This window comes from Lipotes vexillifer, unplaced genomic scaffold, assembly GCF_000442215.2.
Source record: "Lipotes vexillifer unplaced genomic scaffold, Lipotes_vexillifer_v1.1 scaffold450, whole genome shotgun sequence".
NCBI lineage: Eukaryota > Metazoa > Chordata > Mammalia > Artiodactyla > Lipotidae > Lipotes > Lipotes vexillifer.
Window position 1 is genome coordinate 568197 of NW_006794180.1, and position 20504 is coordinate 588700.

The 20504-nt window shown below is 39.6% G+C and overlaps 1 protein-coding gene across 2 annotated transcripts in view; it reads right to left on the bottom strand.

Moving 5' to 3' along the window:
* Positions 1-20504, bottom strand: part of RELN (reelin) — a 519560-nt gene that overhangs the window by 88902 nt on the left and 410154 nt on the right. For both annotated transcript variants that reach the window (XM_007467058.1, XM_007467059.1), the window contains exons 28-31: positions 15939-16171; positions 7922-8079; positions 6500-6707; positions 4748-4824 (exon numbers count right to left, since the gene is read on the bottom strand). In XM_007467058.1, coding sequence (XP_007467120.1) covers positions 4748-4824; positions 6500-6707; positions 7922-8079; positions 15939-16171 — 676 coding nt within the window. The remainder of the gene's footprint in view (positions 1-4747; positions 4825-6499; positions 6708-7921; positions 8080-15938; positions 16172-20504) is intronic.

A 20504-nucleotide genomic window follows, 5' to 3' on the forward strand; every position in this document is an offset into this window, starting at 1 on the left:
CTGTCACCAGGTATGATTTAGGGAAATGCACGTTAAAGTTTAAGATACTTTGTGTGCTATTCCCGCTACCTATCCCAGAAAAAATTTTCCTTTAAAAGAGGACACAGGGAAAGGGTAATGTTGAATGCAAAGGAAAAAATTGCTAATAATGAAATGGTAGGAATCAACAGGATATATATATGATCATTAGCAATTAATAAAAAAATATATTTTACTTGATGGGGGGGCAGAGGGCTTTCTTGGCATCTAACTAATTGCTATTCTATAACTGTTCCTAAGACTGGCACTGCATATTCATAATTATGACTGGGGATATTGAAGTGCTTTCTGAGTATTCACAGAAATTATGTTCAGTAAAGTTGTATTTGTTATATTAATTTTATATGTTCTAACCTTTTTGTAATTGTAATAATTCATGGTTCTTACAATAACTTTTTAATTTCCTCATTATTGACTAACCAGAACATCTCAATCCCTCTGTCATGTTGCACAGCAAAGCGTTTACTAAAATTAAGTTTCAAGAAATAATATGATAAAATATAGAACTAAAACAAAGCCTTTTAAGGTTAATTGATGTTACATGAAACTACTGTCACCACATCTGACAAGGGGTGATGCCAGAAATAATAATGACTAACATGCAAAAAAACTGGAAATCTCAGGAGAATTAATCCTACCATATTTAAAATAGAAGAAATCATCGTGTTTGATGAGCAGATAAAAACAGCTCAAAGAATAGGAGCTCTTTGGGGAGGCAGTATGCTGTGTATGCGTGTAGACATGCGCAGTTGGAGCTTCAGTGGGTGGAGGTGAGACCCATGTGCTGGAGAAGGGAGAGAACCACACCAAAGTTCATGAAGAACACTGAAGCTAGGCTCTTTCTCATTTTTATTCTAGTCAAGGTGAGGAGCATCTGAGAAAACTCCATTCTCCAACCCTCAATGTTTTCTCAAAATATAGTATTTCTTGTGGATATTAATTTGTTTGATATGGTTTGTATTTCATAACATAGGAGAGAGAGAGAGAGGGAGAGAAAATGAATAATTCAGATAGTTATCTGGGTGACCTATTCAAAAAGCAGATACAGTACCAGAAATGAAGCATCACAAGACTAAAATCTCACTGGTGGTCCTTTAGCACCTTCTACTCAAAGTATGGTCCAAGGACCAGTGCCTGCATCACCTGGGAACTGGCTCTGCCTGTGGTGTTTTTACATGCCCACAAATTCTTTGACACTCCTCCCACCAAAAAGTGAAGCTTAATTCTCTTTTTAAGTGTGGCTGGACTCAGTAACTTGCTTCTAATAGAATATCGTAGAAGCGACAATATGTGACTTCTGAGAGTAGGCCATAAAAGGTGCTTGCACCGTCTTCCCTGCTCTCTCATGGTTGTCTTTCTCTGAAGAAAGTCAGCTGACAGGTAGTAAGGACACTCAAGCAGCCTATGACATGAAAGAAACAGGCTTCTTGCCAATAGCCATGTAAGTGAGCATCTTGGAAAGAGATCCTCCAGCCCTGGCTGAGTCTTCAGATGACTGCACTGTCTTAGTTTTTATCTTGTATGCAGCCTCATGAGAGGTCTGGAGCCAGATCCACCCAGCAAAGCTGCTCTTGAATTCCTGACTCACAGAAACTAGAAGATAACAGATGTTGCTTTAGGCCACTCAGTTTTGGAATAATTTGTTACACAGCATACCACCCAAGTCCTACTGAATCAGAATCTGCATTTGAAAGCCTCCTAAAGGATTCAGATGTACACAGGAATATGAGAAACACAGCTCAAGAGGTCCATACTCCATTTGGTTTCTGCTTGCTGCCTTTCTCCTCATTAACTTTTTCAGGAGTGTCACTTATACCTTCAGGCAGCCACAAGATCTACAGAGATGAGGGCCCCAATTCTGGAGGACAATGAAGTGCCTTGCAGATACGTATGAAAGAATGGAGAAATGCAAGACAGGGAAACAGCAATGTCCATATTTTATATCAATCGCTGAGCCTCTTTAGCTGTGTCATCTAAACACTGTCCATCTGAATAAACCAAGCCATCTTAGCTCATCTACTGAGTGTTTAAGGAACATAAAACATTTCCCTTTTTAAATTACAATTTCATCTACAATCTTCGCAGTCTTATTGAAAATAGCCTAATTTTGATTTTAATTCCAAATATGTAAATTGAGGCTTCAGCTTGAGTATGTAAAAAATTGTTACTTTCATCACTAGAAGAGATTTGTTCAAGGATTTAGGCAGATTTACATTTTAACAACCAGTTTTCAATAAAAGACTGAGAAATGCCTGTGGGATGTAAATTACACAGGCAGCAGTGAGTTCAAGAAAATGGCTCAGAGTCGTTGAGAAAAAGTTGTGTTCTTAAAGGAATCCTAAGGGAATAAGCCCAACACGGCAAACAAGAGCATTTGTAATCAGAGGTTAAGTATAGAGCAGAACTTCAGGTCAGTAAGGGGATGCTTCCCACTGTACTCTGGCCAGAGCTGGTCTTTTTTTCTCATATACAAATAGGGGTACAGATTTGTAATTTTCAGAAGAGTCATGCACATATGCACATGTACACAGTTGCTACACTGTGCCAACCACAAACTATTTTTAAATAATAATTTTATTACAAGGGTTAAGGACAACATTAAAGTACTCTACCTCTCCAATCAGTAAGCAATGTCTTGGGACAGGACCCCATCTACCTTTGCATCCCTCAAAGCTCCTGTCTCTGTGTGGGCGGAGAATGTGCTCTAGAAATACTCCTTTGCTTTGAACTACATATTGTTTCTGCAGGGTGATCCTGTAAAAACTTAAATCAGGTTACATCGCTACCTGACCTAAAAGCCTCCAACTGGTTTCCCCGACAGTGGATTCCGACCCCACCTCCCTACCACGGCCAGCAAGGTCCTGCCTGACTGGGCCCCTGCCCCTCACCCCCAAGCACTCCTCGACCTTCACATGCCCCAGGCCACCTGGCTTTCTTTCTGTTCCTCCAATACCACAATTCTTTTCCACCTCGTGGCCTTTGCTGTTTCTTCTGACTGGAAAACTTCCCCTGAGCTCCTCCTGTGCTGGCTCCTTTTCACCCTTTAGATTTCAATTTAAATGTCACTTCCTCAGTGAGGCCTCTCCCAGACCATTCTATCGAAATCTCCATCTCCCCCTGCATAAGTTTACTTTCCATCTCATCAGCTTATTTATTTCTGTCTAGCCCATCAATCTAACATCTTGCTTATTTCTTTTCTTTACTGTTGATTTTCTGACTCCTCTTACTAGAATGTAAGTTCCCTTAAGGGCAGGGCTTCTGTCTGCTATGCTCATCATTGCTCCACTAGTTCTTCCCATTCTGGCATGTGGTAGTCTGCATGTCTTGTCCCCTTTACCACACACTCTCTTTCCTTCTGCCCCATGGCTGGCAACATCCAGAAGCTCCCCAGCAGCTGTTTCATTATCCTGGGTGCTGGAATGAGGACCTCAGATGACCCATGAGGAAAATGCAGCACAAAGGACAAATCCTTTTTGTTTTAACCCGCAGAGATTTAGAGGGTTGTTTGTTATTGCAGCATAACCTAGCTCATCATGACTGATGCATCCGTCTTTCAGTGATACTGTATCGGTGCCACCTAGAACTGTGTCTAGCTTAGAGCAGATTCTTAATAAATGTTTGTCAAGAGATTAGGAAATGCAAAATAGTCTATATAAGTTTCTAGACCGCTGCTTCAGTAAACAGATTATCTGGATAATTACTAGACTAAAAGTACTGAGATACTTAGAAAAAGTCATGGAAGCTTTCAGTTAGTGATGATATGGCCAAGGACATTTAGAATTGATGAACAGAGCTATTGGTAGCTCTATTGACTAACAGGTACCATAGTGTTTAAGCCAATATGTTTTACATAGTCATGCCTGAGAGAATAACAAACTTAGAAGCTGCAAAATTCTTCACATGCTATTCACGAGATCAATGTTTGGAGGAAGACCTATCTGAGAAGCTCATGGATTTCGTACCAGGAACCAACTCACATGTGGGGTCCCTTAAGGAATCCCGTCACTGAGGCAGAAGATGGTATGGATGCCTAGAGAGAGTAGAGTTCTGGGCAAGGACAGAGGCAGTGTGCATGGTGGTTAAGGCATAGGCTCTAGAGCCAGCATGAGTGGTTTGACTCCCTGCTTATCTACTTACTGACTGAATGATCTTGGGTAAGTTACTTGACCTCTCTGTGCCTCAGCTTCTACATGTGTAAAATAGGACGAATAATAGTACCTATGGCAAAGAGGTATGGGGAGGATTAAATGCATTAACAGATAAAACACTTGGTACAGTGCCTTGCATATAGTAGGTACTCAGTAAAATTCATGTTTATTATTACAAGAACTGCTCCTTCCACCAAAGGATTCTAGTACCCTCAGGATGCTTACAGGCGGGAAGCAGAGTATGACTCGCATTCAGTAATACCCTATGCAAACAAGTTCCTAGACCTACACCGTGCTGAATGTAAAAGTCTCTGCAATTTTGTTTCCTCCCGTGTAAAGTTATAAAGGAACAGGTTTCCCTGTTTACAGGCTTAAGGATCTGGATGAGGAATCTTAGAGACCAAAGCTCTATGTAGTTACCCACTCACTGATGGAGAAGAGAAGAGAAGGAATGATTTAAGGTAGTATATCAGTTTACAAAATCCTGGCCAAACTTTGGGAGGAGAAAGAACTAATTTGCTAGTAGTAACTGTAATTTCTATGGAAATATAGCAGCTTACCTTCATTTCTAGCTCTTGGTTTGATGCAGGTAATCCCTGAAGTTTTGCTTCCAATTTGTATATAAAACTGAACGAGTCTGGGGGAAAAAATCCCAAAACACTTCAGTTTACTTACAAATAGATAAGCTCAGAAGAGATTTAGCCCTTTTTATTTTGACACATTAAAAAGTAAAACTCCTATAATTCTTAGGTACTACTTTTAAATTCGAAGGGCATATGACAAACAGAAACTACAAAGATTATATAGTAAGTTAATTCTGTAACCATTTGAAAAAGTTAATTAATATGACCATTAATTTTATTCTGGAATAATTACTGAAACAAAAGGAAACAGTTTAATTCTACTTCATTGTGACAGTCTGATATGATTTAATGAAATCACTGAAATGGGAATTCTTTTAAATTGAGATGATACTATCCTTGGAAACTCAGAAGGAAAAATCTAACATTAAAAAGTTGAATGCTGGGACCTCCCTGGTGGCGCAGTGGTTAAGAATCTGCCTGCCAATGCAGGGGACACGGGTTCAATCCCTGGTCCAGGAAGATCCCACATGCTGTGAAGCAACTAAGCCCATGAGCCAAAACTACTGAGCCTGTGCTCTACAGCCCGCGAGCCACAAGTACTGAGCCCACATGCCACAACTACTGAAGCCCGCGCGCCCTAGAGCCCGGGTGCCGCAAATACTGAGCCCACGCGCCGCAACTACTGAAGCCCGCGTGCTCTAGGGCCCATGTGCCACAACTACTGAGCCTGCGTGCTGCTACTACTGAAGCCTGTGTGCATAGAGCCCGTGTTCCGCAACAAGAGAAGCCACCACGGTGAGAAGCCCGCGCGCCGCAACGAAGAGTAGCCCCTGCTCGCCACAACTAGAGAAAGCCCTCACGCAGCAATGAAGACCCAATGTAGCCAACAACAACAACAAAAGTTGTTAAAAAAAAAAAAAGTTGAATGCTGTATTTGTTTAGGGCCAGATAGTTACCTGTATTACTGATTTAGACTCAGATGGTTTAATTTTTCACAACTGACACTCACTCAGTGTGATGTAAACCATGCCTCAGTCCATAGTAAACCAACCTACATGGCAGGCACACCTCTGTGAGGACTCAGAAGGAAGGGAAAGAGATTGAAGGCAGAAAAACTATGACACAGAACCCCAGATTTTAGTGAGAAGAAGGTCTAAAAGTTTCAAACATTTCTTTGGTTTCCTTTCTTCCAATTCTAAAATAGTTTGACTAAAAATAAAAACGCACAGTTTTATTATAGGTGTGCTACTATTTCATTTGCCCTTAAAACTAAGCAGTTATTTATTTTACCAGTAGGTGTCACTGTAGGTATTTTAAATTTCTGGAACAGTTTTCAATAAGTGAATACAAATAAACTTAGATAAATGGGGGTCATGACATTTTTGGACACAGAATTTAAAGTTGAAAAAAATTCTTTGTTTCTCCTTGCATATATTAAAATTAATACCAAATAGTCTTCATAATAACACAGAACTTTAGAAAACCAAGCTGACATATATTAGACACACAGGCCTTGGTGATGACTGTACGCTGATTAATGAATTGGAGTATAAGTTTTGCAGAAACTGCCTATTTTATTATAAGTTATGATTTATTTTTATATATCAGAATCTATATAGAGAAACATTGCTATGTAAACCCTCAATAACAGAACAGAGTGTTGTAGGTTAGAACACATGGCACGGTAAGTACTATGTTCATGGAGAAGTATACCAATTAACTATTCACCTGATATTCCTGGTGTCCAGAGGGATGGTCCTTGCTTCCCTTTTTCCGGAGCCACTGAAGTACAGAGACTTGCCATCGTTAAGTGTTCCACAGCCCGTTCCAATCTGGCCTCCGGTTATCTTGTACCACAACGGGCTGAGCTTCCCCTCAAACCTATCGAACATCTCACTGTGGTTAGGGACAACAGACACACAGGTTCCTTGTGTGGCTTCCGAGAAAAGAAATACACAGGAGAGAGGTTTTGTTAAAATCATGAGACATTGGAAGGTACATTCAGTGCATGGGCAAAAGAAGCATTGCCACAGGTGTTAGGGGAAAGAAACCACATCAAAATTTGAACCTCCCAATCATCTGCCTGAAATACAGCCATCACTTCTATCATCAAAAACACTATTCTGCTCCTATAATTTTAAATTTTTAAACAGACAGACATCAGGAACCACACATTTCCATGATTCTTGTTACTCAGAGGATTTGTGTAAACTGAGAAATAGATTTTGTCCACAACAAAATTGGTTCATTTGTTCTTTGTATTAGTGGATCAATAAGGGGAGTTAATCCCAGATTTAAAAGAAACACCCTGAAATCACGAGTGACAGCACTCTCTACAGAAGGCCTGCAACAACATATGTTTGTCTTTGGTCACGCACCAGATGAAGGGCAGAGCACTGAAAAGCTGGGAAGGATCCTTTGAAGTTCCCTCCAGGAAAAATTCTATAAAAAGATTTCAGAGCTTATAATATTTTCTCCAATTTTACTCATTAATCTCAGCTTCCTTTTTATTTTGCTTGTAGCAACATCCAAGGGTGACTGTGGTCAGAAAATACTTCTCTTGTAAAGTTCTCTTTTGGCAGTCTTGGGTTTATCATTTCATAAGTTGATTTTTACTTTAAATGTATACAATTACATTTTGTATAAAAGCAATGTAACGAGCACAGGCAGCCAAGTGGTTAAGAGCTCGGCTGCCAGGGTTTGAAGCCTAGCTCCAGCAGCTCCTAGCTTTGTGACCTTGGGAGAGTTACTATACCTCTCTGTGTCTCAGTTTCCTCAAGTGTAAACAGGGACAATAACAGGACTACCCTGTAGGGTTATTTATTGCTAGAATTAAATGAGGTGAAATAAAAACACCTACTATAGTGCCTGGCATGAAGTACAGACTCAAGCGATGTTAATTATTTTTACTATTACTAATAAATAAATATACTTTAGGAATGAAATTTGTGTTGTCATGCGTTTCCTTCTTAGGCAGTTCAAAACTACAAAATATCTCAGCACCTCATTTGCCTGGGTTACAAATTCCTACAATTAGGACTTAAAGAAGAATAAACTCAGAATCTATTTCCTTGGAAGAAGTGACATGAAATATGGTAACTAGAGACGAATATTTTACAAACAAATCATCAGACATGTCTGCAGCCTTACCAGTGTACCCCAGGTCGCAGAAACACACCCCTGAAACGCAGTCCCCATGGCCACTGCAGTAACTGGGACAAGGCTCTGATATGTACACGCTATCCAAACCAAAGGGAGGCACATTCTTCTGTGAGCTGCTCTCTTGGATCCATCGGAATCTGGTCTTACTGTTGGGAAAAACAGCACAGGTGTTTCTTGTACCAGTATCTCATCCCAAAGCACTGAAATACAGAACGTTTCAGAAAAACTCAAGAGAGATTTAATATTTATTTGGAAGTCACATTCACTTGATTGGTCACTTAACCTTCATAAGGTGTCTCTCTCAGATCTTTCTCAAAACTTCTTGATGTTTTCTTCAGCATAAATGTTTCAATATCAGGAAGATCAGATAAAGAAGATTCTGATGGCCAGAAACATGTTATACGATTTTGCTTGTAAATTTTAAGAGGCTATTTGGGAATCTTTGAAACCATCAAACAGAATGTTCTTTGTTAGGACAAATAAGAGGACTCTGGCTATCTGCCATTGTCATGATTCTGGGAGGACAGAGTCAAGTTCGTACTGAAGCTCTATTCCCACCTGTTGCCTCTTCTTCTTACCTTCAAATCTCCAAGATGCTCATTCTATAAACTCTTAGCAACCAGCTGGGCTGCCAATGAACACTGGTAACTGCCAACAAACAAAAGAGGGACCTGGTCCTAGTGCTTCAAAACCCTGGAACACCAGTGGCCTGGGCTACTGCCCAGTCCTATTTTCCCCACAACAGTTGTGAGATTGCCAAACTAAAACTTGTCCCAGTTGCTTTCTAATCTTTCCAATCCCTTCAACACATCTCTTCTTTTCAAATATATGGAAATCCACACACATCTATAATTTCATACCAAGAAAACACCTCTTCCTTCTCAGTTCTGCTAACGTTAAAGAGGGAAGATGGATTAGGTTATCTGGATACCAGTTAATTTTGCTGCCAATATTTATAGACTTCTGAGTGAATTCAGTCTCTTAGCAAACAAGAATAAAGAATCTTAAAGATTAATGAAGATTGTCAAAGATAACTGTAGACAAAAGTTCCTTTTCCCCTCTATTATTGTGAAAATAATACAGCAGTATCAGAATGCATTTCTTTCTGGTTCTTCAAATAGCTTTGGTAATTTGGCAACACTGAATCATAACCCTGGCTTTTTTTCATTATTTTAAGTTACCTACTTTTAGCAAATTTGCAAATGTAACCAACGATGTTGTTTACTAGGTTTAAATTAATGCAAGTCTTAACACATTCTTCATTATGTCAAGACGAAGGTGAACACATCTTTTATTTACTTTGGAAATAATTCAAAATATATTGGTCTTATTTTTTAAGGCAAAAGACAATTGAATTGAAGATTAGAAAAACAGAGCAAAACCAAAAAACAGAAAGGAAAAGAAAAAAGTCATGGGCTTTGGGAAAATTCCTCCCAATAAAGTTGTAACATTATTTAGCCTATGAAGATATTTTTCCTTTCAAAGGAAATAAATGGAATTGATGAACAGCATCTTTTGCCAATTGCTCATAAGAAAATGGTAAGCCCTCTATGCCCCTTCCAAAAGATAAGCTGCGTATCTATGATAAAAGAGGAAAACATACCAATTCCCTGATAGAAGTCTTCTTTCATTAGAAGTCATACTTGCCTTTTCTTTTATGTTTCTATAATATCAATAGAACACAGAGAAACATGGATCTATGATTTCTGCCACATAGAAAGTAAAAAAAGAGGTAAGAATAATTTCTTTTCTTCACCTAGGCTCTCTCACCCGGGCAAGATGAGGGCATCTGTCTATGAACTGTTCTGTTTTCATGGAAGAAGCAAGTTCAGACTGAGCCCCAGAAGCATTCAGAAAGTTGAAGAATCCCAACTGTAGGTAGAATTCTAGAAGCTTTGGTAATTCGATAGGGAGTGAAGGGTAAGTAAAGCCCTTTGACACATCTCTGATTCTTGGGGCCCTGTAGTTTTCATTATAAAAATAAAATAGGGCTTCCCTGGTGGCGCAGTGGTTGAGCGTCCGCCTGCCGATGCAGGGGACGCGGGTTCATGCCCCGGTCTGGGAAGATCCCACGTGCCGCGGAGCAGCTGGGCCCATGAGCCATGGCCACTGAGCCTGCGCGTCCGGAGCCTGTGCTCTGCAACAGGAGAGGCCACAACAGTGAGAGGCCCGCGTACCGCAAAAAAATAAATAAATAAATAAATAAATAAAATAAAATAATTAAGGTCTGGTCTGGCCAGAGAGATGAGGCACCCTTGTTTGTAGATTCTAAGGCTGCTATAGACCCAAGAAACAGAGTAGGCTGTTAGATACTTGAGAAGGCAAACGACTTCAGGAGCTCAGTATTAAGGCATCCATATTTAAATAAATTAAAAAAAAGCAAAATGACTAATCATTTGATTAATAGGGTGTCCAGGACATGGTGAATTAGAGCTGAGAGTCCTAGGTGGAAGCCCATATTTCAGAGTGAAAGGGCAAGAGATGGCACCTCTTTTCCTTCTTTTAATCTTTGTTAGTTGGCTTTTAGTTGGAAGGTACAAATCAAAGCAACAAAGATTTCACTGATCATGACATAAGCAAGCTTTGCTTTATCTCCATTTCTCCAAGTTATGCCTGGTTCCTGCTGCCTACTGCTTTTCTGTTCTCTTAGGAGCACAACCTTGGAAGTGAGCACAAGTAATTTAGCAACCTTAGGGCTGCTTGGAGAAGAGGAAGAACTAGTAAGGAATTTACAGAAAAGCATAATCATAGACCATGGGAAGAAGGGAGGAAATAAGCAGGCCAAAGTTAGCTAATAGCATGTCTAGATTCCACATAGTTAATCTTTTTTTTTTTAAATAGAGAAGATGTAGCTTTAAAATGATTAATATTATTAATGTGTGTGTGCACATGTGTACATGTGCTATTCATATCTTTTCAAGGAGACACAGCAGAATACAGAACAATGATTTCTTGCTGAGCAGCACTGAATTTATTTTGGAAAACATTTTAGAAAGGGAGGTGTCTTCAATTAGCGAATCACCTGTTGCTGGTCCTTATTCTTCATTCAACCAGCATTTACAAGTGCCTATAACATGCCAGGCGGTGCCAGGGCTGGGCACATGATGGGGAGCAGAATTCCTGCATGGTTCCTACCTTTATGATGCCCACAGTCGAATGAGAAGACACATTTAATCAAACCCCTGTGCAAGGAAATGTAAACGTGCAACTCTGATAACTATCACCATTAAGAAGGACATAGAGCAAGGAGAGCATGAGTCTTAGAGGTCTTTGACCTGACAGTCAGGAAGCTCTGGGAAGGTGTTATAGGACGTGACGATTGAGGAAAAGACAGAATTTAATCTTATGTAATTTAACTAGAAATAAACCACAGTGCAATTCGACTATTCATATCGTTGAACAAAACTTCCCCTTTGCCCTGCACGTTCTAGATAAGGAAGAAATAAAAGGTAAGACTCTCTCCTCTCTCTCTCTTTGTTCTCTTCCCCAACTGCCACCTTTGTTCAAAGGATGCCTGAGTGACCAGGAGAACCAGTTTCTATCCCTCTCCCTTCCACCACCACACTTCAGAGGGGTGTTGCATCTGCCTCTCAAACCAGGAAGGTGCATGTGCACCTGCTTGTCCTGTGATAGGTGGTGGTGGAGGAGACATTCTGCACCATAGTAAGCAACAGTGTTTCTAGCCCTTTCCAGAGACATCGACTTCTTGCATTCTGCACAGGGAGCCTAGAGCAGGCTGAGGGGCATGCTGTGTGGTTGGGGAGACAGCCAGGAGGGATGTACCAGCACATATTTACCGCCACCAGTGTCTCTCCTCTGTAGGCAAGAACCAAGAGACCTAACATGAGCACAAACCGCTCCTCTGAGAAAATCAGCTTCGAAGTATTCGTCAAAGAGCAATGTTTTAGTAACTATTACAAGCATGTTGCGTTGTGGCAAAATAGGTCCAAACTTTAACAATTTTCACACTTAGAATTCTCAGCTTTCCAACACTGCATTTGGAGATATCTGAGTTTAACATATTGCAGAAGAAACAACAACAGCTCATTTACTTGGGTTGAAGTAGAAACATATTTACTATTCTGTAGCAGAGAGCTCTCCATCACAAATGCCATCCACCAGCAAGCTTGACGGTATTCAAATGAACCACGAAGCCAGATCCTAATGAACAAGATTTCTTCTTCCAAAAGCTGAGGTCCAAGAAAATATTGACAAATTGGGAGCCTCAAAATCTTGGCTCACTTTGTGATGTTAAGGACGACCTTTTTTTATTTCTCAGATGTGGCTTTACCATCCGGGTGTTTCCACTCAGCGTCAAACAAACTGCAGTTTCAGATTCAATTTTGTATTATCTGGCTCTGGGGTATTGCAGCAGAGGTGTGTTCCTTGTCTCCTGATTTTATTGGCTACTTTCACAGTGATGTCTTCCAGCATCTTGGTATCCTAGTCATTGCAGCAAAGATGCAGCCCTTGATGCACTCCAGCTTCACGGCATGCTGCACTTGTCTATTTGGAAGAGATGTGGTTGGGCCACAGTTTCAGAAAAGCATGGGGAAGAGGCAGGCAGTGGTGGAGGAGAGAATTACAAGGGTTGTACTGTTACATGCCTAGCTTGAAATGGGCAGAAAGCAGGATGAAAGGGCTATTTAGCTGCAAACACAGATATGTTCTTATGGACAGATGTCTCAGAGGATGAAGCCTAGAGGGTAGAACCAACAGCTGAGAAGAACAACACATTAGGGAGCCACTCGTAGGGAGCAGAATTATCTCAATCAAGAAAACTTTCTTATCCTGGACATTGCTCGTGGAGGAGGGAACCCTAGTAACAACAATCTTGCTAGCTTTCAGAATTCCTATGAGCCAGTGGTTGCTATGTGATTCCCATTCTTTTCTCTTTTTTTGAATTGGGGTGTCTATTGTGTTTATCTTGTCATTGTCTCACTGTTGTATGTTGGGTAATGGGTGGGGTGGATAACTTGTTTCTTTAGGTCATAGGTCAATGGGTCAAGAGGAGCCATATCCAGGCAACTCTGACTTGACAGAAATCATGAAATCAGTGACTTAGTACCTGGTGCTGTGATGAGATGAGCGTTTGGGGGTTTTGGGAGGAAAGTGAGTACATCTGCCTGGGGGAGACATGTGAGTCATTAGGGCTAATAGGACAAAATACGGTAGGTTTTTACAATAATGCCCCCCGATGGATCATACTAAATCTTCTTCTACAAGACTTCCCTGCACTTCTTATCAAAAAGGGGAGTCTGCTTTCTCACCCTCTGAATCTGGACTGGCCTTGTGACTTGCTTTGACCGCTAGGATGTGGCAAAGAAGACAGGGTCCTGCAGCTTCTACTTTTGTTCTCTTTGAACCACCTAACTGTGGAAACTGTTATGAATACTGGGATGGATACTGGGATGAAGACCACTATAGAGAGAAAAGTCCTACTAATCCCAGACACTAATCAATCTACCAATTGAATGCAGCTACATTATAAAGCTTAGGAGAGACCAGCAGAAGAAATACCCAGCCAATTCCATAAAACCATGAGAAATAATAAACCACTGTTGTCTTAAGCCACTAAGTTTTGGAGAGGGATGTTGCATAGCAATAGGTAACTGTACAAATATTATCCTAGGCTGTATTGAGGAATATGAAAAAGGAATAAAGTTGATTTTTAAAAAGTCATGCATCTATGCATTCCTGATCTTTTTGCCTTCCACTGGTTAAGAGATGACATGGTCTGGAATAGCTGCCTTGGATCCAGAGATAGAAGTTGTGTGTTCAGAATGGCAGAGACACCCTGTAAACTCTGAAGTCCTCGCCTGTGGACCATTATGCAAGAAAGAATGGATTTCTAACTTGTTTAAGTCTTGTTAAGCATTTGTATTTGTTTCTCTGTTATAGTAGCTGGGCCTGTATCCTAACTAAAGGAGAATGCAAGTCAAATTATTAAATTTCACTAAAGAAGGTCAACTCATCAACTCTGCCACATACACATCAAATCATTTGAGTCCCTCTTTGATACACAACAAAGTACACTGGCATGTAAAACAAAAAAATTACTTATAAGTTGACTTGGATCCACTGACTGATAAACCTTTTCTTGGAACAGTTGGCATTTAAACATTATGTTCCAAAGTTTAGTGGATTACCACACAAACTTATATATCCTGACCATACAAGTTTCTTACCCATTTGGGAAGTCTGTGTACCAAAGTAAATGGTGTAATTTTTGGAGGTATGCACATCTAAGTACTGAGGGAGGCAGATGAACACAAGCAGCATATACAGCTAGACGCAAATTTGGTCATCAATTAGGTGAAAGATTATAGACAGAATGGTCTCTACAAACATTAGAAGTAAGCCACTCCTATAGATTTTCTAGCTTTTATCACTGTATCAGTCAGGATGAGATAGGTTGCCAGGGTAACACGCAGCCCCTAATCTCAGCGGCTTAACCCAACAAAAGTTTATTTTTTGCTTATGCTATAATGTCCAATATAGGTTGTAAGAAAGTCTGTTGATTGTAGACACTCAAGGACCCAGACTGATGTAAGCTTCATCTCAAAAGAGGCTTTCATGAAGCAGAGAAGATAGCAAAATGCACATGAACTCTGAAAGTCATATGTTTAATTTCCACTCACATTTCATTAGGCAATGCCAAACTTTATTTTTTATATAAATTTATTCATTTATTTATCTATTTATTTATTTTTGGCTGCACTGGGTCTTCGTTGCTGTGCGCGGGCTTTTTCTCTGGTTGCGGCGAGCGGGGGCTACTCTTCATTGCGATGCGCGGGCTTCTCATCGCGGTGGCTTCCCTTGTTGTGGAGTACGGGCTCTAGGTGCACAGGCTTCAGTAGCTGCGGCACGCAGGCTCAGTAGTTGTGGCTCGTGGGCTTAGTTGCTCCATGGCATGTGGGATCTTCCCAGACCAGGGCTCAAACCCGTGTCCCCTGCATTGGCAGGCGGATTCTTAACCACTGCGCCACCAAGGAAGTCCTGGCAATGCCAAACTTTAAAGGGTGTGGGGAAAGTATAATCCTACCATATTCCAGGAAGGAAGTAAGCTGGAAATATTGACGAATGGCACTAATGAGTATCTCAACCATATATTAATTTACATCACCAGCAGTGCCAGTAGTCTTCTTATACCATCTCAGCTCTGCACAGAAATGCTTTGACTGAGTCACAATTGAATGTTATGTTCTAGAATTCAATTAAGAAGTGTCTACTTGAAGAATGCTTCATCTTTTGAAAAATTATAGAGTTAAAACACTGATTTTCAAGTTACCTACTCTACCTGACACAAAGATACATATATGTACTATAAAGGTATTCTAGAATACTGAGTGTAGAAATATATGATATATATATCTGATATATATTATCAGAATATATGTATTTTCTTTCTTTTTACCCAACAATGAGAACCAAATGACCCTATCCCCTGACCTCCCACACTATGTCCTAGCTGCCAGGAAGCTAAGAGTTAAATTTGTTGCCCTATTACTGAAACTAATTTGCTTCAAGTTCTTGATCCATTTATCTCATTCTTCTGTCAATTGATTTTAAATATTTTCCCCTATTGTTTTAATTATTTATCTTAATGGTCATTTAAAGGGATCTTTTATATTGTAAGATATCTCAAATTGTCTATTTAAGGAGGCATTACATTATTACAAATCTCTATATAGTGAAAGTCTGATACGATAATGCCTTATAACTCCCTTAGCTTTTAAACATCTTTTGTTCAGGGCTGTAATCCAGTGCCCAGAACAGAACTTGGCACAGGTAGGTGGCTCAATAAATATTTGTTGAATGAATGAATGGATGAGTGAGTGAGTGAACTTTTTCACAGGTATGAGCATCATTTCCTCAAGAGTCCTTAGAGCTAGAGTTTATGAATTCTCTTAGGTTATTGAGATAAATGAGATGAAGATACTGAGATAAATATATGCTCCTCAGAAATGGCAACTATGGCACATTATAAGAATGGTCACTCTACCTGGATGCAAGAGACCTTGGAATAACAATGGTGATCCTCGTCCATTCTTCAAAGTCCCCTGTGTGATACAGGGTGGGCTCACTCAGTTCTCTGGAGTTTCCTTCACATCCTCTGCCTGCAGAAGCTGGGTAACAGCCTTCTTTCACCAGAAACCAGGACATCCCAGCATCGTGAGAGTACTGAAGGAGAACTGGGGCAGCGCTGCTGAATTGATTGGCACACCCGATGTTTAGCTGTTAAAAGGAAAGACAAACTTATACAAGGTTTTGGTTTCAAGTCATCATTTAACAAATTAGGTGCTACAGCCATCAGGGCTCTTTCTACTGAGTTTGCACTAAATTTACAATGATAAGACACGGGCTGCTCAATTCCAACCAAGACCCTTTCAAAGGTTCTGGAAATCTCTGTATAGGCAAGCAATAGGTGATTTTCAATAGAAAGCGGGACCAGTTGCCCATTTTGTGGATTTCTTGAGATTATGGAAGGGAAGAGAGAAGCACAGATGGGACTGGAGTCTTGGACAAAAGATAAGAAGCCAAGAAACTGCTTTTATTTGCTTTCCCAGACAGAGGGTATAAACAGAGGGAAGCAGACGATAAAGGGCTGTCCTCTTCAGAACATGAAGGTTACTGAAGCTGTCCTCTGCTTTCAGTGGAACAAGCGTTTTTACTCTGGTTTCTTACAAAAGCTCAGTAAGAAATCATTCTCAGCTTAGATGAAAGAGCTAAGTTCTTGTCACAGCATCAAATAAGCAACATAATCCAGAAATAAAACTATTACTCTTCTGTGTACTTGTGTAGATGATTGTCATCACAGGATTAACAATATTCTAAAAAAAACTGTAAAAACATGCAACCTAAATCCCAATGCCCTAGCACAACCATTTTTATTCTTGTTTTCTCTTCTAAACTTTATAAAGAAGCATATCAATACCTAGAAGTGGTATTACTGAACCAAAATGCAGAAACACTTTGAATTTCCTATTTATATGTGTTCATTTTTAATCACTTGGGTTCAAATGAATCAGTTTTACACAGCACTCATTATTATAATTTTAGACAGTTTCTTTCTAAATTAATAAATATATAAATGATTGTATTACTGTTTTAGTTTTATATATCACTCCGTGGCATGTGCGATCTTCCTGGACCGGGGCACGAACCCGTGTCCCCTGCATCGGCAGGCGGACTCTCAACCACTGTGCCACCAGGGAAGCCCCTAGTTTATATTTTTTGATAATTGTAAATGTCAAACTCTTTTCCTGGTATTTAATTACATGCTATCTTATATAAATGATCTATTCATATCTTATTTCATTTGTTGGTTGGTGCCACCATAGAATTTTATTGTATAAGACTTTATGACTAAGAATAGTCAAATTTTATAGAAAAAAATTGAAGAACTCAAAAGAACATAATCATGACCAAAAAATAAAGGACTCAGGAAAGGTAGGCCCATAGGCAAATAACATTGGGTCAGAGTTCAAGGGGCAACCAGCTCATCTTTGTGACTATAAGGTAGCTTGAGCCAGTCTTTCAAAAAAAGGAAGACTCCATATTTTCCTTAATTCCATGCTCAGAGCTAGAAAGCGTCTCTCAGAAGGATTTAAAAATGTGGCTAATGGCAATTTTATTGTGATTCATTTCTCCAAGTTTACATAGTTAAATGTCAAGAAAATAAATAAAGACTTGACCCTCTCAGATGCATGATTACCTTTCGTAACACAAACCCTTTTATTATATTACCAGTTAGTAAGCACAGCCTTCGGTTGGCATGTGGTGAGAGCATTCACACTGGGCACACATAGTTAGCTTTTTGTCTTAGACTTATTATCACTGCCACTGTTTCTAAAGTAAGCAAGTCGATGAAACTTTCAGTTCTGTGACATCTTTGTGATTTTTTTTTTTTAATTGACCTTCCTCTTAACTGTTGATGTCTTCTAGAATGCGTTCTTGGCTTTATCTTTTTACTCCATACATGCTTCCTAATCTCATTCACAATCATAATTTCAGATTCCTTCTGAATCCCTATGACTCCCAGATATGGTCTCTCTCAGGTTCTCTGCACAATGTACATAACTACTTCCTGTGCATCTGCCCTTCAGCAATCCACAGGCATCCCTAAATCCTATATTTGCAATTTCAGTGACTGGAGGCAGAAATGTGGGAGTCATTCTAGAATCCATTCCATCACCCAATAGGTCACCCAAACCTGTAGACTACACACCTTTAACAATCTTTCAGACCCATCCATTTATCTTATAATCCCAGGCTATGCCTTAATCTGGCCTCCTCATTTCTTACTTTGATGACTGCTCTAGCATCCTCACTTTACTCAACATATGCCCGACAAATCTGAGTACTTCTCTCTGCCTTCTCTGCTATCCCACAGGTCCAAGTTCCCATCATCTCTTATTGGGATCACCGCAATAGTTGCCCAGCCAGTCTTTCTATCTCTGCCCTTGACTCTGCCAGTGTACTCACAACACAGTCACCGGAGTGATTCTTTAAGAGCCTAAGTCAGAGTATGTCACTCTTCTGCTAGCCATTTTATTTAGAGCAGAAATCAAAGTCTCACCTTATTTTTTTCTACCTGTCTCCCCTTCCTCCCTTTGCTCTAGTCACAGTGGCATCCGTCTGGTTTCTTGGACTTTTCCAAGCATACTCCTACTTCAAGGCTTTTGTCCTTTTTGTTCTCTGTGCCTGGAGTGCTCTTTCCCAGATAGCTGCATGACTCCCTCCTTCACTTTTCACAGGTCTCAGATTAAAAGTTATTTTATTAGTGAGGCTAACTTGACAACCTTTTACAAAATAGTAATTATCCTCCACCACCCTGGTCAAACTCTCTATTCCTAGTTATTCTCATAGCCTAGAACTAAGCCCGGAACATAGTAGATGCTTTACAAATATTTGCTGAATAAATGAATGAATGTACTTGTTGATTCCAGTTTCCCCTCCTGTTAAGTCATCAACAGAATGATCTTTCTAAAACACAGGTCTGATTTTTATATTCAATGGATTAAACATCTTCCATGACTCTTCGCTCTTGGGTTAATATCCAAGTAACTTAGAGTATCATATAAAGCCCATTAGGACAAACCTTATCTCTTATTTCTGTGGCAAATACTCCAAACTCCTTAAATTTCTGACATTTCCATTCTCACTTGCACTTTCATGTATTTTCACATATTTGCACATTCTGTTCCCTCTAACTAGAATCCCCCCAACCCCTCCACTTTTCAGCTGGCTAAGTCTCTGTATTTCCAGAAACTTCCAATTTCAACTCATCCATCCATCTATCCATCCATCCATCCATTTATTCAACTAACAGGTAATTTTGGAGCACCTGCCATATGCCAGGAACTATGTCAGGTACTCCTATAGTATCAGAGCCTCTCTCTACCACAGCACTCCAGCGACTGTATTGCAGCTGTTCACTTTTCTGGCTCACTTGCTAGCTTCTGAGCTCCTTAAGGGCGTGGGCTATATTTCTCATCTCTATATTCCTAGAGCTTAGTGTTGACACATGGCAGGCAGTCACAAAAACTTTACCAGCACCGTGCCTTTTGTAAAAATAACACCAAGTTCTTATTACAGATCCCAAATACACATTAATTATCAATCCCCAAATCACTCATATTACATATCTATTATCAACTGATAGCCACAAATCAACAGTTTTCTGCTGGTATGATTCTAGAATTGAGACTTTTCTTAGGCATTATGCATTGTTGCTGGTTGTTTAAGTACTTGAAACATTTAATAATGGTTTCTCTATTTAGATTTCTAAACTTCAGAATACCACCTTGCAGAGTTCAACACCTACACTATCATGATTTTGTGACTAATTAATTAGAAAACGTGCAAGATGAGAAACAGCATATTATTCTGGCAATGTATTTGCTATTGCTGTTATTTTGTTCCCATTTTAGGCAGTACCAACAAATTAATATAGAGTCATATACAGTTATTAGTGTTCTTTCCGTGGCAATTTAGCATCAAAATCTAAACAGAGAAGGACAACATTTTACTAATCATCTTATTTATGACTGACTTGTTTACAGACCTCTGGAAATTATATTTGAAGAGCTTCCTGTAAACATCTGATCTCTTTAATAATTCCATTTGTAACTTATTTAGCATCTGCATCCTGCCATTATGTAAGGACCATGTAGTTGTGCTGGCTCATTGAAACTGCATTACTTTCGACCCCAGAATTCACCAATGGGATTTTATTATAAACACAATGAAATGTTGATTAGGGTTCTGAAAAAAGAGCTTGTCAAAGTAACTACTTGTTATGCATATTGACATGTTATCACAGCACAGAAAACAAGCAGCTTTTAAGAGAACAATGAAAATTAAAGTAAAAATTTACTCAATCAAAGGAAGAGAAATTGTTTGAAAACCCCATAGTAAAAACGTAAAATTACTCATGAGTCCAAAAAGCACTAGTAAGCTGAAAAGGAGAACTTTTCCATTACCATTCAGAAGCGTGGGATTTATTAAGTCACAATCAGATTGAAATCCTCAAAGTCATCTTTCTTTTTAATTCTGGTAGAGTTCC